Consider the following 18130-nt stretch of genomic DNA (forward strand, 5'->3'; position numbering starts at 1 on the left):
TATTGGCCTTGATGTTTGATTCAAATGTGCTAATATTTTGCAATCTAAATGATGAACAAACTATTCTTGACGTGTAGTGGTTTTGTTGTGAACTATATTGATCATTTTGTTTGTCAAGAGAGAATTCCTCAATTATTGTTTGAGTTTCAGATAGTACAGGGATGAAGGTTAAAGTGAGAAAGTTTCTCAAGTACCTATCCAGTAAATTCTAAGAGACAATGATTGAATGAACAACGATGATTAGTTGAACCTCTTCAGTGTATGGTTTTTACATGATGAAGGGTGATACTCTGTTTCGAGTGTGCTGCAAAAACAATTGTTGTACACTATCCATTATGAAGAAAAGGTTCATTAAATTGGATGACGTGTGTCAAGAAGATGATTGTTGCAAAAATTAATCTCTGGAAGTTTGTCCATTGTGGGGGTAAGTTGATCCTCATGTTCTCTACATTATTTTTCACATGTGTCTATGTATGTTGTCAGGAACTACAGATGTAGTGACAAAGTTAGACAGATCTTGTGGAGATGATACTCATGTTAGAGTACGTGAAAGCAAAGAAGAATCAAGCAGGTCCTTATACTAGGATGAAGCACAGGTAAGTGCTTGATTGTCTAAGAGAATATATTTAAGATCTTGTGGGGTATTTTAAATTATTCTAGTGACAAGTTTAAAAATTGAGTCTACGTCTTGAAGTGATCTAGCTTGATAACCCTCTAATTTATATGGTTATGAGATGCTTTGGTAGACTTGTTGCTTGATGTTTGCAGGTTGAGCTTAAAGTGCTCTTAATATGTCCATAACCCAGATTGGGTGGTCAATTGAGACAGCTTACATGGACACACCGAAGTGTTTTAATTTATTGAACTTTTGTTCTGAATGGGTCTGGAGCCTTGTTTTGGTTGACTCATTGTTGGATTTACACCATATATGTTTATTGAATCTATAACTCTTTTTATGGTCTGTTGACCAGGTAGATAGATTCAGTAAGGTTGAGCGTGGCTCTTAATGTCATTTGTCCAGTTATTCTTTGAGCAGGGATTGTAATGGTTCTTAAGTGGATTTAAGACCGTTATCCTAGTGGCTCTTAGAGTAGGATTGAAAATGACACCGAAGGTGGAAGGTTGAGCATTGCTTGCTCTTAATACTACTAGCCCAGTTGCTTGAGAGTAGGGAACGATAGTGATCCTTAAATGAATTAGAATCACTAGCCCAGTTACTACTCAAGTAGGGAACGATAGTGGTACCGAATGACTGAGGTTGGGAGTATCCCTTAATACATCTAGCCTAAGAGCTCATTGAGCAGTGGATTGATAGATGCACCATCGAGTTGATAGGGTTGAACTTTTCGTTCTTAATGTTCTTATTCCATTGCATAGAAAATCTTGGGTTTGCAAGGTGCTTGAATGTATTTTAAGCCTGCAAGGAAAGACCCTAGATGTGCTGGGAATGTGTATTTTATACACAGACGGAACACCTACGTGAGTACGAGGGGTGGCCTCCTTCAAGGGAAAATTGTGGTGTAGTTTTCCTGAAGTACTCATGAGAGCCCAAGGTGTTGGCCAAGATTGGCGGAGTTGCTTAAGCTCTAAAGTCAAGGTATGTGTATTCAAGGTCCCTTCCTCGCTCCTAGGAGTTCAAATCTTAGGATACTCACTAGGGAAGTGTTGAAAACCTTGTGCACTAATGTGTTAGTTCAAACCTTTGGATACTAGCATTTAAGTACTAAGACTTTCATTTACTGTTCAGATTTCATGTCGATGATCCGCTCGCATTAGTGGGGGATTGTTGGAAATGGTAATGCAAACGGATTCTCGCGCCCGATCGGGCGGTGGTTCGCCCGAACGGGCAGAGTTGGCTAAGGAAAATAGGAGGGCTCTCGCGCCCGATCGGGTGGCTCTCGCCCGACCGGGCGACGGAGTCGAGTTTTGACGAGCCCGATTGGGTGGCTCTCGCCCAATTGCTCGCCCGAGGTGGGTTTTCTAGATCGCGCGACACCAGGTCTGGAAAACTTCATCTCACGCCCGATCGGGCGGTTGGTTGCCCGATCGGGCCCGCCTTTTTCCTTAGGTCGGTTTGTCTATTTGTTTCCTAATTTCGAGATACATATAAATACGAGCATTGCCTTTCCTGTATTTATAATTAAAAATTATTGAACCCTAAACACATAAACAAAAACCTACCCTTTGAGATCTGAACAGTTCTTGAGCAATTCCACTCTTCGGATTCGGGTGCACGAATTACGGGGAGAGTTGCGTTAAACTTGGGGGGCGTGCATCATCAGGAAACCTGTACCGGTGGTGGCGTATTTCGCTTCTAAGGCAGTGGATTATTGTTCCACGGCGCGACTGTGAGTTTGAGATCTTCAATCAAGTATTTTCCCTTTCATCTTCTCTATTTTTTGTTATTGGAATCGACAGGTATTTTACCAACACTTTTTTCCACTATCAAAATATTTATACCCAACTCTTATAATGCAATAATAAAAAAAAAAACGGAGGATGTATATTTTTTCTTCTTATTGCGTTAAAAAATTTTAAAAAATAAATAAATAAAAAATAAAAAAACTATTGCGAGCCCCTCCGGTTTAACTTTAGGGCCCATGAATATTGGGCCTTCGCCAACTCTCAACTTGGATACGCGTTAATTACCAAGCTCTGTCGCTTGATGAATAGGTCTTCAGGATAATGACTTCATGAGTATTTGTTGTAATTTTTTTAAAAAACTCTGTAGTGGTCTAGTTGATCGACAGCCTACAGTATATAAAATGATAGAAAGTGGAGAATTTTTTTTTTTCTTTAAAAAACTTTTTTTAATATAAGAGGTATTGACTAATGAGTAATGACTATTAAGCAAATTAATTAGCTAGCGTTGACGACAAATAGTGTAAAGAACTAAAGATAGATTTTCGCTAAACTGAAAAACAATGATTCCATTAAAAAAAAAAAAAAAAAAACTACCTACATTACATATTATTTACAATGATTTGACATAAAAAAATAGAGAGAAAAAGAGTCTAATCATTACAAATAATAGTAAAAACTGAAACAATGATATATTAAATAGATTAAACGTTCTAAAATTCATAAAAACATAACAAAAAACTACAAATTAAACAACAACAAATTGAACGCAAAAACAACATAAAATCGATCACAACAACAAATCGAACACAAAAACATACACGAAACCAAACACGAACACAACAGAAAATCGATTCAAAGCCTCGGAACGATGACATTCTTCCTAATCAACCCCAACTCATTACACAAATCAGGATACAACCCTTTCCTAATTTCACAATAAACCTCACCATTCCACTTCTTCTTCAACAAATCTTCCCCTAATTTCAACCCTTTTTCCAGAACTTCATCCCCATTAATCCCAACCACAACTTGATCAACAACCCCCATTTTCACACCATCTTCCCCCTTCAATTTCATCCCTCTCATCATAATCTCTCTCCTCCATTTCCACCCAACTTTCTCCCTAAACAACACATTAAAATACTCAGGAAAAGTCATCCCAATATCAACCTCACTCATATACAACACCCCTCTATCCTTCCTCATCACCACATAATCGTGCGCTAGCGCAAGCGCGAACCCACCTGCCGCGGCATGCCCATTAATCGCCGCGATCGTCGGCATCGGAAGAGACACCAAATCAGCCACCAAAGGTTTGAAAGATTCCACCATCTGGTGTAAGTGGTTCACGAACTTTCCGGGTTGCGATTGCGCCCATTTTAAGTCGAACCCATTTGAGAAGAATTTTCCGGTTGCGGTTGTGATCAAGGCAAAAGGGGTTTGAGGTTCGGAAATTGATTGGGATTTGATGTCGGCGATGGCGGAGCGGATGGTGGCGATTAGGGTCGGATTAAGGCGGTGTTCGTCGTTGTTATCGTCGCTTTTAAGTGTCAGGATGAAGATGTTGCCTCGTTTTTCGACGCTGCACATTTTCGCGTTTTGAGGATGAAATCTAAGATATTGAGGATTTTTATTTTAATGAAACAATGAATACTTATGACGTTTTGGTTTTATTAGTTGGTGTTACGGTTTAGGAGTAATTTTCAGAAAATTTTGGACTATTAATTGCGCCGTTGCATATTTTAAATAATATTGATACGGATTATAAATTAGAGTCAATACATAAGGTCACTCTCATCTCATGTACGGATTATTCATGTTGATATAAATTAATTAGGAAAAGATAATAAATCTTGGGTTATGGACGTCAGTTATGACATACACCCTTCCTTTTGTATTGATAGTAACTCTAAAATTTAAGGATTTTTATAGGGTGGGATGCAAAAAAAAAATAAATTTATAAAGTATTGTTAATAGGAGAAAAAAATATAAATAAATAAAAACAATTTAAGAAAAGCAGAGTAGCTCTAAAGAGCATGGCCTAAATGGGGTTTAGTTATTAATAAGTAAAAATTATAACAATTGAAAATTAATAATCTATTCATTGAGACAAAATTTAACAAATACTCACAAGACTATATATATATTTTTTTTGGATTACAAACATTAGTCAAAGTAGGATAAATAAATAGTGTAAAAAAATTAATAAAATAAAGCAAGTATTTAAAAGCAATGGGAGTATTTGTTAACTTCTATGTGACTAACAATTTTCATACTATTGAATTAATATACCAATCTTTTTATGGTTTTTTCACCATATATCATTGAGTTTTAACTTAATTCACCATATACCACCAAAAACTTTCTAATTCACCATATACCATTGAGTTCCTGTGCAATACCACAAAGCTGTCAGCCTACTAGCTTGTCGTTTGGGGTATTATACTAATTCACCATATACCCATGTTTATAAAGTTATTTCACCATATACCATTAAATTAAAAGATATTTTACTATATACCCAGAAATTACAACGGTTATTAAAAAAAAAAAAAAAATAGTCATTGACTGTTATAATGGATAGTTTATGTATATAAACATAATACTTGAGGGATTGAAGCAACACTTCACCCTTCTAGAAGCATTTGTAAAGATGTCAACACACTCGAAATCATCATCGTCATCTTACGAATATGCATATGCCAAACAAAACTTGTACATGTGAGAAGAAATTTGCAATAAGGAGTTGTGATTTGGCAAAATATCCATAAAAGTTGTACTATAAGTGTGATATATGAGATAAATTTCGATAGTGTAAGGGTAATACCGAGCAAAATGTCCTCCCGGGTTATGAATTTCAAAGCAGAGGAAGCATAGACACACAATGTCATGGAGATGAGAGTATGTTGAAAGAGCTCAAGAAAAGAGTAGTAAAGCAGCAAAAAATAGTAGATGCAATAATTAAAATAGCCATTGTAAATTCTTAGTATATGGTGAAATATCTTTTAATTTAATGGTATATGGTGAAATAACTTTATAAACATGGGTATATGGTGAATTAATAAAGTAAGCTAAACGACAGACTAATGGGAGTTATAAAAAAATGTATTTTGTGGTATTGCACAAGAATTTAGTGGTACATGGTAAATTAGAAAGTTTTTGGTAGTATATGGTAAATTAAGTTAAAACTCGGTGCTATATGGTAAAAATTCCGATATTTTTAACATTTAAAAAAAAACTTCAACTAATTATTTATGATAGAAGCCTATAAGATTAGCACAAAGTCTTATATGTGGCTGGCCACACGGTGTGGCCATCCATTATGAGGGTTAATTTGTTAGTGTTATAGGGGTTACTCGTTCAGTTTTACCTGGGTTACTTCGTCAGTATAGAAGGGGTTACTTGGTCAGTATTACAAGGGGTTATGACAGGGTAAAGTCGTATCCCCTAATCAAAAGTAATTACCTAGGTCCTCTAACTAAAGTAGATAGGGAAGTAGGGTCGAACTCCACAGGGAAACAAGTCTTTTTATTCCTAATTAACTAATATAATCTAGATTATGAAGTAACCAATATTTATATTTGAATAATAAACTAAACTACGAAGATTAAGAATAGGGAGAAAACAATATATAAAAGGATCTAGGGCATAGGTTCACCAATAAATAATACTCCAGGGTAAAACATAATAATCAATCATTGACATTGCATAAATAACATGATTAACAGGCTCTCGCAATTTATTAATCAACATAGATCTAACAGGCTCTCGCAATTTACTAGATCTAAGTTCCTATTGAAAATAGCCTTTAATATCAAATTAACATCTGCTCGATTCATCAATTCAATATTGCTATACTTTTACAAGCCATAATCGTAAAGCGTTAAAACAATTCAATAAGAAATTATATCAAAAATCAATAATAGTCAATCATCAATGCATCAATTAACCAGATCGTAAAGGGCTTTCGCTACGTATTACAATCACAGAATTAATCTACCGGTATTAAATCTCATCTCTCGAATCTCGACTTAACCATTTATAAATTAATCTGCCTATTGAAACTAGACCTAAACATCAATTCTCATATGTCGAATCTCGAATCAATATTGTCAAACTCATGCATAAAAGATCAGGCATAATCTAGTCACAGAGCATTAAATCAATCAATAGGAAATTAATCTAGCATTGATAATTAACAACAATAAATTACCCCTTCATATTATTTAAGGATCCGCATAAGCCCTAGAAATAAAACTACTCACACATGGTAAAAACTAAACTAATAAAAGCAATAAAGTAAGACATAATTAAAGGAATAGAAATAAACAACTAAGATTCAGAGAAGAGAAATAGTTACCAAACAAATCTGGAATTAAGAATGGATTAAGAACAAAGGTTTAAGAGGGAGAGAATCTAAGGAAACAATTAAGAGAGTAAAGAAAGATTACAAGGAGAGAAGAAGAGAGAGAGAGAGCCCTAAAATCGTATTACGGAGGAGTATTTATACTCCGTACAAATCCTAAATTAAAACAAACTAAAACGACGCTAATCGTCTCCTAATAAATACACGCGCCCGATCGGGCGAGGCACCGCCCAATCGGGCGCGCCTTTTTGCTCGTCAGTACTAATCTCGCGCCCGGCCGGGCGCGTCACCGGGCGCCAGCCTTAGCTTCTCCCGCCCGGCCGGGCGCGCCTCCGGGCACCAGCCTCTTTGGCCGGGCGGCTCTCTTGGGCCACTATTTGGACTACGATTGGGCTCCAATTCTTCGGGCCAATCTGGGTTTCCTCTTCCGGTCTTGAATACTCGGTCCAAATGCCCCGGTATCACCTTTACCGAGCCCTTAATCACCGGTTCGAAGGCTCTAACCAGTCCTGGGCTATAAAATCTGGTCGTGCTTCTCTGATGTTCGTGATTGCTCCAAAATATCTCGGGAAAATACTCCAAAAGTATAAATCCCTGCAAAAGTCAACCAAATCTACGAAAACACTAGAAAACACCAATTAGTAATAAAAGTGGCTCTAAAGAGCCAAAAACACTACTAATTATGACCAAGGGACGGGGGTAAAATACTATATAAAATAGACACATCAAACTCCCCCAAGCCAAACCTTTGCTTGTCCCTAAGCAAAGATCTCATCAATGAATCAATAAATATGCTTCACCCTAAAAAGTAAAGATCAAGCACAAACGATCCAGGGTAAATCAAATAAACATGCTTCAAAGTCAACCAATCAAATCCATCTAATTACCAATCTTCCCTAACAATTGTCAAACAGAGAAAACCACAAGAGCATATAGAATTCAAGACTAGTGCTCACGCACTCAACTTTCATTTTTGTGGCGAGTAAAAGGTGTACTCGATCGCTCTCCATCCAAACCCTTTATGTGAACAATGCCCTCCCAACTCACACTCTCGTGTGTATAAAACAATGAACGCTCAACCTACTAGTCGACTCGAAATATGTCAAATCATAACTTGCATTGATAAACAACACTTTCGCATTCATACAATTCTATGCACAAAAGTCGGAAGGTCTTTAAAGCTTGTAATGTAAGGCTAGGGTAAAGGGTAGGAATCATTTGGGAACAAATGAGAGAAAAGCTATGCTTAAGGGAGCAAATACTAATAAAGCCCATGATCAAAATAAATAATGATCAACATCTCCTACATAACCAACTCTAATATCAACCCAATATACTCCAATCATAATAAATAATCCCAACACTTACAATTTCACTCATAAGATATAATGATGAAGAAGTAGAGTGAATAAACAAACTTTATTTTCCAAACTTGAATTTTCCATTGAAGCTCAAATTTTTTTTTAACCTCCAACTAGAACATTTGAACATTGAATATTTTTTTTCTTTTCTTTTGAAGTTCACTTATTTTTTCACATTTTTTTTTTCTTGAACTTCTCTTTTTTTTTTTTATAACATCATGCTTTATTTTTTTCAAGAAAATATAATTCTCAAACTCATAAAAAATAAACATGATCAAAAACAAAACTACTTCTCAAAAACCCACCCAAATTGTGCAAACAATAAGCACACTACAAACTCCCTCACCTCACTCACTAATAGCTCCTCCAAGCCAAGCTTGGGACTAGTAACCAATGGGGAAAAATAGGCTTGTAATGTGGCTAATAAACAACAAAAAAGTCAAGGCAACAACATGGGTAGCAAGAAGGGAACAAATGTATCTACAATCATCTGGAGGCTACCTAAAAGAACAAATGCCTTCGTCCTCCTCAATGTGCATAATAATGAATCATATAAATATTACTAATAGTTGCAAACCAATACTCAAATTCATTGACATACCAGGAACTATGGAACTATCACACATTCCTAACCGAATCAACTAGTCAAGCACTATATTCACAAGTAGTTGGACAAAATTGACGCATGTTAAGGGTTCAGGGCAATCAAACTTCAAATCATGATAAACTAATCCACAATGCTTATCATCATATACCAAGAATAAAAACGATTTTCTCAAGTAAGGGGCACAGGGAAGCATGATTTACAATTCATTAGAACGTATTTTTGGATTTTTTTATTTTTCAATTTTTTTGTATTTTTCATGTATAAGAAAGCAATAAAACTAACCTAGAAAGCAACAAATATAACCTAAGAAAACACACCAAAAATAAAAGAAAAGAGAAGAAGAAAGATACCAAATCCAAAATCTCCCCCAAGCTAGAATCAGACAATGTCCTCATTGGCTCGGGAACTAGCCCAGCATAGCTAGTCCTGATCATTCTCATCCATCGAACTGAAACCTGCACCTCCACTGCCACCTGCACCACCTGCACCAGAAGAGCTACCACCAAAATAATTAGCATAAAAACTCCCCCCTGCCGGTCCCCCGAAAGGAATGTTCTGGTCGTACCCATGGAAGGAAGAATAGTCAGTATAAATACCATGGGCAGTGGGATCCCTATCGTATCCCTGGGGTGGAGGCTGAAACCAGTCAGGGTGAATAGCGTCGTCGGGAATGTTGCCCCGACGAGCATAATCATCGTACATAGGGTAGAGGGCTCTACCCTGGTTCCTCTCTAGGTACCCTAACCTCTGGTCTATGGAGCCTACCATCCTCCTAAGGTCAGTATGGGAATGCTCGATACGTCCTAAGGCATGAACTATACTCTGAAGGTCCCAAACTGGGTCAGAGTCAACATGAGGGATGGAGTGAGACATGCGAGGTGAAGAGAATGCCACCTCGGGCTGAGGCTGGGGTGGTGGAACTGGTGGTGGTGGTGCTTCCCCCCTAGCGTTGGCAATTAAAGTATCATATGTGTAAGATGGTTGCCCTGGGGGAAAGGCGGTCAAGTCAGGACTGGGTAGAGGAAAGATGGGCAAAGGGTGCTCGCTCCCAGTCCTAATACACCAAAAAGGTGTCTGCTCGCTATCCGGTCGTACCCACCCCAACTCCTCAAAATACCTAGCAGTCATATAGGTATCTGGTCCACAGTTGGTCAGTTGGTGGGGTCCATCCACTACAAAACCGACCTTTTTCACTGCTATCCGAGTGATAAGGCCTCTTAGACGGATGGGGGTGCGAGATGTGTTGCTGGCCGTGGCATGCCTACTCAAATGGTGAACAATAAACCTACCTATGTTCAATTTCCCGAACCCATACACATAGTGTCCTATGACAGCTAGTTCGTTAGTTTGGGCATTATGGGGCACGTTCCTACCTAAAAAACACAAACCCGCAAATCTTTGCTAGATTTTTGGGACAGGGTGGTGAATAGGTTTGGTACTAGCATGTTGGGGGTCGGGAGTAGGCAAACCAGTCAAAGCATGATATATGTCACCCATTTTATAGTCCGCATGCCATTGGTGAGGTAGTTCAGAATTTAATTCAAATAATTTACAAAATTCTACAAAAGTTAAACTAATATTTCTATTGTTCAACCTAAAAATTAAATTCGGCCCATTTCTACTACTAACAACTTGTAAAGAAGACAAGAATTCACAAGTAAGTTCTCGGAATGTAGGATAGTGCATATCAACAAATTTTCTCATGCCAATGTCATTTAAAAATCGTTTTACAAAATCATACAAACCAAATGATTCTAGAGTAGGGCGGTGTAACCACCGAGAAGGAATTACCTCACGCCCGATTAAGTGTTCTAGCCGCTCCTTTTGCTCTCGTCTAGCAATACGGATCGTCGGCCAATACGGAAGTTGCAAATTCGGGTCGTAATCCTCCCTCGAACTGGAGCTCCTACCGAAAATAGACCTAACCCTCTTTGAAGCCATGGTAGAAAATGGGTATGAAATTTTTTTGAATAAAATCTGAAAATTTTTATATGGAAATGTAGAGGATGAAGAGGGGATTACAAATATGCAAAAAGTTTTGAATTTGGGTTAGAATAAAGAAGAAATCTTAGAGAGAAGGTAGAGAGAATTTGAGTTTTAGAGAGAGAAAGTAATGGAGAAAGAAGAAAAAATGAGAAAAAGGGATGAAGAAAGAAGAAGAAGGGGAAGTCGGGGCGTCGCGCTCGGTCAGGCGGGGCTCGCCCGGTCGGGCGATCTGAAGAGTAAATTATGTTGTGCTCTCGCGCCCGGTCGGGCGGCATTCGCCCGATCGGGCGATCTAAATGTCCGATTTTCTCCAACCCTCGCGCCCGGTCGGGCGCCCTTCCCCCGATCGGGCAATCTATCGCTCGAATTTCCACCTCTTCTCGCGCCCGGTCGGGCGAGAGTCGCCCAATCGGGCGGACAATTTAGTCCATATACGACTAATTTCGCGCCCGGTGCTAGCCATTGGCGCCTGACGCCAATAAGCTGGTGCTGGCGCCAGCTCTGTTTTGCGTGCGCCAATCTCGTTTTGCGTGCGCCAAGTGCTCTGTTTTGATATTTAATCTTTTTGGCTGATTTCTCTATAAATAACGTATTAAAAACTCCGTTTTCATTCACCAATTCTCACGAATAGACACCTACAATTAGTTTTCATTCGCAATCATTAGTTCTTTAATTCTCCCTTAATCATTCACCAATTCTCATCAAGTTTTCTTGATTATTTCATTTCTCTCTCTTTCTCTTTTTCTAAACTTTGTTTTCAAATACAAAATTCCGCATTCATTAGATCTAGAAACACCTAGCCATATTCGAAGTTTCCTTCGCCCTAGACGTGAAAGGTTTAATTTCTGAGGGTTTGGTCCCAAATCTCTCTTTCAATTATTTAATTTAATTGTTTGATTATTTATTTTCCTTGAAGTTACTAACGTGTGTATTTTGTTATTAGAAAGAGGTACGAAGCATCAAAGTAAGTGCTTTAATTTAATGGTTTTAATTGATATTATGATGTAGAAATCATGTTTATATTGCTATTATGATATTCCTAGTATCATGTTCAGGGAAAGAGTTATAATATCAAATATATTAAATATGATTGTTACGATGCTTCCTATATTCTTCCTAATATTTATGATTGTTAGTATCATGTTAGGGTTAAAGATTTGATTTTTATTGCTTAGTGACATGCTAGGGTTTGTTATTAATCTTGTTAGTATCATGCCTAGGATCTTACTATTATTATGCTTTAATATTAACATGAACATGATTATGATTATAATTGTTGTGATTTATGATGATTATGAATATTATTATGATTATTATTATTATTTTGATGATGATTATTTTATTTATGATGATATTATTGTTATTATTATTCATGATATTGATTATTTATTATGTTGCTTGAATTGATATTTATTGTTATTGCTTGATCATGCCTTTTATGCATGTTTAAAGGGAATTTGGTACTTGTAATCACGCTTAATAAGATATTTAATAATCTTGTTAGGGTTAATTTGATTATAATTTCAAGTGATCTCCAATAATAGATTTATTTGTGCATTAAATTCAACCAACATTGATTAAACAAGTTTAGGGTAATCCTATTGATTGCATGTTAATCAAAAAGCGCACATGAATACGATCAGAATAAAGTAGAGGCCTATTATTAGGGTAGGTTCAATCTCTTTTAGGTTGGATTTGTACCTTCATCCCCGAACCCTTATTTGGTTCTAGAGCTTATGGAGTTGACGATCTCTTGGATCGTTAAGGGGTGTAACCTTCACCTCGTGAACGGTTTACAAGTTCCTAAAACTTGTTGGCGACTCTTTTGCTCTATCTTCTTCCCTTTTGGACGCCACCGTACTTTAGTGTATGATCACAGTGGGGTTCAAGCTAGTGGGATTAAAGCTTGAAATTATTCCCCACAATCCCCTACTGATAGTGTTAACTTACCACTTCTCACATCTATGATTGCTCCTGCAGTGTTAAGGAATGGTCTACCCAAAATAATTGAGGTTTGCATATCCTCAGCCATATCAAGAACAACAAAATCAACAGGTATATAAAATTTACCTACTCTAACGGGGACATCCTCTAAAACACCTAAGGGGTATTTGAAAGAACGGTCGGCCATTTGTAGAGTTATATTTAATTTACCCATATTTAACTTGGAACACACAGATAATGGCATGACGCTAACGCTAGCACCCAAATCACACAATGCATTATCAATCATTAGATTGCCTATATGACAAGGGATAGAAAAACTACCCGGATCTTTTAATTTAGGTGGAGACTTATATTAAAGTACGGCACTACACTCTGCAGTGAAAGCTATTGTCTCTACCTCACTAATAGACCTTTTCCTTGTCAGTATTTCTTTCATAAATTTTGCATACGAAGGAATTTGTGTGATTAATTCAGTGAAGGGAACTGTTACCTTCAAATCTTTTACCATCTCCGGGAACTTACCAAACTGCTTATCCAAATTTGTCTTCAAGTAGCGATTGGGGAATGGAAGTTTGATAATTGGCTTTGGAGCATTATTGCTCTTGTCTGGAGTAGCCGCCTTCTCTGGAGTCGTACCATGCAATGTAGAATTAGATATGTTAGTATTATCCTTTATCCCTGCAGGGCTATTAACTACATTGTTTGGTTTAACGGAATCAAGATTAGCATTATTTAATAAAACAAGTTCATCAACTCTGGGCATAGGGGGCCCTTCATAGTTTGAACCACTCCTTAGAGTAATTGCATAGGCTTGATCCGTAGGCCTGGTCGGCTGTGCCGGCAGGGCTCCCTGTTGGCGAGCTTGTAGAGTAGCGGAAATTTGCGCAATTTGGTTATCTACAATTTTATTATGTTCTAGAATTTGATCAATTGTCGCATCTCTACTCTCCATGTGCTTTTGCATATTAACCAACATTGCTCTAATTTCCACCAAAGAAGGGTCGGAAAATGAGGAGGTTTGTTGTGGTTGGTTCTTCTGGCCAGGCTGTGGCGCCTGTGGTTCTTGTGGTGGTGGATTTTGAACATTAGTACTCCGGTAGGAAAGGTACGGATGATTCCGATACCCAGGATTGTAGGTGTTGGAGTATGGGTTATTCTGCCTATAAGCTTGAAAGGCATTAACTTGCTCCACGGAACTCCTGCAATCTTGTTCCCAATGACCTAAAATACCACAATTTTCACAGAAAGCCTCATTTGAATTATTATTAATTGCAGAAACATTAGCTACATTGGCAGTGCTAAGATTATCCAATTTTTGGCATATAGAGGTCAGTTGAGCTTGCAAAAAGGATACAGAGTCAACACTATGTTTCCCCTTGTTAGAAAATCCTCTAGGATTCCCATATTGGGAATTGTGTATCGCCATATCTTCAATAACCCGACCTGCATCATCAACATTAAGATTCATAAATCTCCCACTAGCTGCAGAATCTAAAATTATTCTAGAAGAATTTCCAATGCCGTTATAAAAGGCTTGGATTAATTGTCATTGTGCTAAATTATGGTGGGGGCATTCTCTTTGTACGTCCTTGAACCTCTCCCAAGCCTCATATAAAGATTCATCGGCTTCTTGGGCAAAGTTCTGAATCGCACTCCGTAGTACGGTTGTTCTTTCTGCAGGATAATATTTGTTATAAAAATTCAATACAAGAGTTTCCCAGTCAGTTATACCAAGTGCAGTTCTATTTAAGCCATTAAACCATAATTTAGCTTTTCCAGTTAAAGAGAAAGGAAAGAGAATCTCCCTGATTTGGTCTTGAGTGACCCCGGCTTGCCTGATGGTATTACAATATTGACAATAGTCGGCAACGTGAAGATTTGGGTCTTCACCCTTAGCTCCACTAAATTGCTTCCTCTCTATCATCGTTATAAATTGAGGTTTAATTTCAAATTGAACCCCATCAAGAGCCGGAGTGGGGGTGAGATGTGGAAAATCTGTAAGCTTTGGTTGTGAATAATCACTAAGCTTCTTTGGAGCCGTCATCTCTGATTCTGGATCTGATGATACCTCTGAATCGCTAGAACCAGTTGGAGGGTCTCGGTGATTATTATTATTATCACCAGAATCCGCCAGGATTTGCTTGTAGAGATTTTTCTGTCTGTGGAAGGAACGTTCGATCTCAGGATCGAATGGGATGTACCCTGATCTGGAACACCTAGGCATAAACAAAAACTAGAAGCAAATATGAGATATGTCTCAGAGAACTAATGTTTTCTAAGTGTAGGGAATAAATTCAAGCGTTAACCCCTTGCTTGAACCCCACTGTGATCATACACTAAAGTACGGTGGCGTCCAAAAGGGAAGAAGATAGAGCAAAAGAGTCGCCAACAAGTTTTAGGAACTTGTAAATCGTTCACAGGGTGAAGGTTACACCCCTTAACGATCCAAGAGATCGTCAACTCCATAAGGTCTTGAACCAAATAAGGGTTCGGGGATGAAGGTATAAATCCAACCTAAAAGAGATTGAACCTGCCCTAATAACAGGCCTTTACTTTATTCAGATCGTATTCACGTACGCTTTTTGACTAACATGCAATTAATAGGATTAACCCTAAACAAGATTATTAATTATCTTATTAAGCGTGATTACAAATACAAATTCCCTTTAAACATGCATAAAAGGTGTGATCAAGCAATAACAATAAATAAGCATCAAGCAACATAATAATAATAAATATCATGACAATAAAACTATAATCATCATCAAGATAATAATAATCATAAAAATAATAATCATAATAATAATCGTCATAAATAAAATAATAATCATCAAAATAATAATAATAATAATAATAATAATAATAATAATAATAATAATAATAATAATAATAATAATAATAATAATAATAATAATAATAATAATAATATTCATAAATTATAACAATTATAATCATAATCGTGTTCATGTTAATATTAAAGCATAATAATAGCAAGATCCTAGGCATGATACTAACAAGATTAATAACAAATCCTAACATGTCACTAAGCAATAAAAACCAAAGCTTTAACCCTAACATGATACTAGCAATCATGAATATTAGGAAGAACATAGGAAGCATCGTAACAATCATATTTAATATTAAAATTACCCTAGATATGATACTAGGAATATCATAATAACAATATAAACATGATTTCTACATCATAACATCAATAAAAACCATTAAAGTACTTACTTTGATGCCTCGTACCTCTTTCTAATAACAAAATACACACGTTAGTAACTTCAAGGAAAATAATAATCAAAACAATTAAATTAAATAATTGAAATAGAGATTTGGGACCACACCCTCAAAAATTAAACCTTTCACGTCTAGGGCGAAGACAACTTCGAATATGGCTAGGTGTTTCTAGATCTTGTGAATGCGGAATTTTGTATGTAAAAGCAAGTTTAGAGAAAGAGAGAGAGATGGAGATGATGAATGATTAGAAGAGAATGAGAGAATTAATGATTGCGAATGAAAACTGGTTGTAGGTCAATATTAATTAAAACTGATTGTTGATGAATGAAAACGGAGTTTTTTATACGTTATTTATAGAGAAAATCAGCCAAAAAGATAAAATTAACATAATAGAGTCCTAGCGCACGTGAAACAGAGCTGGCGCCAACGCCAGCTGATTGGCGCCAGGCACCAATAGCTGGAGCCAGGCGCCAGGCTTAGCGTCAGGCGCCAATGCCTGGCGTTTGGCGCTAACCCTGTTTTTGACGCGTTTTCTCAAATCAGATAAATTTTGCCGTACAGGAGGATAAAATCGTATCTTTCCTAAAAAATGTTCTTTGATTTTAATTAAAACTCTGAAAAGTCAATTTATCAATGCTAATTGAATTAGGAATGAAAAGAACCTTCTAGAAGAATCTAGAGGACTAAAACCATTCCTAATTGCATCAGGAATGATAAATCATATTAGGCCCTCCTCTAGATCATTGGGGCGCACATAAGGCTCAAACCGGGCCCAGTTTAGTAAATTGGCCATAACTTCCTCAATATTCATCGGAATTGGGCTTATAATATATCGTTGGAAAGGTCTTTGCAAGCCCCATCCAATTACACTATTATTGGACCCATATCATGGACCAACCAAACTGGGTTGGCTGTTTTCTTCAAATAAGTTTTCAAAAACAGAGAGAAGAGAAAAGAAATTAAAACTATCCGCAACACTAAACTTTCCACACTTTCGCTTCATTCGATTATGATTCGACGTGAAAGGTACTCATCACTGGGTTTGGTTTTTGGGGAGACACAAATGGGTGTCTACACTGAGACAAAAAGAAAATAACCTAGACTACAAAAATAATCAGAAATAAAAATAAAACCGTCTCCCCGGCAACGGCGCCAAATTTTGACAGGGTAAATTCGTATCCCCTAATCAAAAGTAATTACCTAGGTCCTCTAACTAAAGTAGATAGGGAAGTAGGGTCGAACTCCACAGGAAAACAAGTCTTTTTATTCCTAATTAACTAATATAATCTAGATTATGAAGTAACCAATATTTATATTTGAATAATAAACTAAACTACGAAGATTAAAAATAGGGAGAAAACAATATATAAAAGGATCTAGGGCATAGGTTCACCAATAAATAATACTCCAGGGTAAAACATATTAATCAATCATTGACATTGCATAAATAACATGATTAACAGGCTCTCGCAATTTATTAATCAACATAGATCTAACAGGCTCTCGCAATTTACTAGATCTAAGTTCCTATTGAAAATAGCCTTTAATATCAAATTAACATCTGCTCGATTCATCAATTCAATATTGCTATACTTTTACAAGCCATAATTGTAAAGCGTTAAAACAATTCAATAAGAAATTATCATGCAATATCAAAAATCAATAATAGTCAATCATCAATGCATCAATTAACCAGATCGTAAAGGGTTTTCGCTACGTATTACAATCACATAATTAATCTACCGGCATTAAATCTCATCTCTCGAATCTCGACTTAACCATTTATAAATTAATCTGCCTATTGAAACTAGACCTAAACATCAATTCTCATCTGTCGAATCTCGAATCAATATTGTCAAACTCATGCATAAAAGATCAGGCCTAATCTAGTCACAAAGCATTAAATCAATCAATAGGAAATTAATCTAGCATTGATAATTAACAACAATAAATTACCCCTTCATATTATTTAAGGATCCCCATAAGCCCTAGAAATAAAACTACTCACACATGGTAAAAACTAAACTAATAAAAGCAATAAATTAAGACATAATTAAAGGAATAGAAATAAACAACTAAGATTCAGAGAAGAGAAATAGTTACCAAACAAATCTGGAATTAAGAATGGATTAAGAACAAAGGTTTAAGAGGGAGAGAATTTAAGAAAACAATTAAGAGAGTAAAGAAAGAGTACAAGGAGAGAAGAAAAGAGAGAGAGAGAGAGAGAGAGAGAGAGAGAGAGAGCCCTAAAATCGT

At 36.7% G+C, this 18130-nt stretch overlaps 1 protein-coding gene and 1 non-coding gene across 2 annotated transcripts; one reads left to right on the top strand and one right to left on the bottom strand.

The window, feature by feature from the left end:
* Positions 1–3054: 3054 nt before the first annotated feature.
* LOC145563949 (enoyl-CoA delta isomerase 2, peroxisomal-like) lies at positions 3055–4044 on the bottom strand. Its single transcript, XM_081624357.1, has one exon. The coding sequence runs from the start codon at positions 3952–3954 to the stop codon at positions 3217–3219; it is 738 nt and encodes a 245-aa protein (XP_081480483.1). The 5' UTR covers positions 3955–4044; the 3' UTR covers positions 3055–3216.
* A 10143-nt stretch (positions 4045–14187) lies between these two features.
* On the top strand, positions 14188–14294 carry LOC145565518 (small nucleolar RNA R71). The gene has a single exon (XR_014095046.1). It is a non-coding gene; the product is annotated as a small nucleolar RNA R71 (small nucleolar RNA).
* Positions 14295–18130: the final 3836 nt, after the last annotated feature.

This window comes from Chenopodium album, chromosome 1, assembly GCF_948465745.1.
Source record: "Chenopodium album chromosome 1, dcCheAlbu1.1, whole genome shotgun sequence".
NCBI classification, from domain to species: domain Eukaryota; kingdom Viridiplantae; phylum Streptophyta; class Magnoliopsida; order Caryophyllales; family Amaranthaceae; genus Chenopodium; species Chenopodium album.

Bases quoted from the DNA above. Each gene is read 5' to 3' on its own strand.
- LOC145563949 (XM_081624357.1), bottom strand. From the start codon at position 3,954: ATGTGCAGCGTCGAAAAACGAGGCAACATCTTCATCCTGACACTTAAA.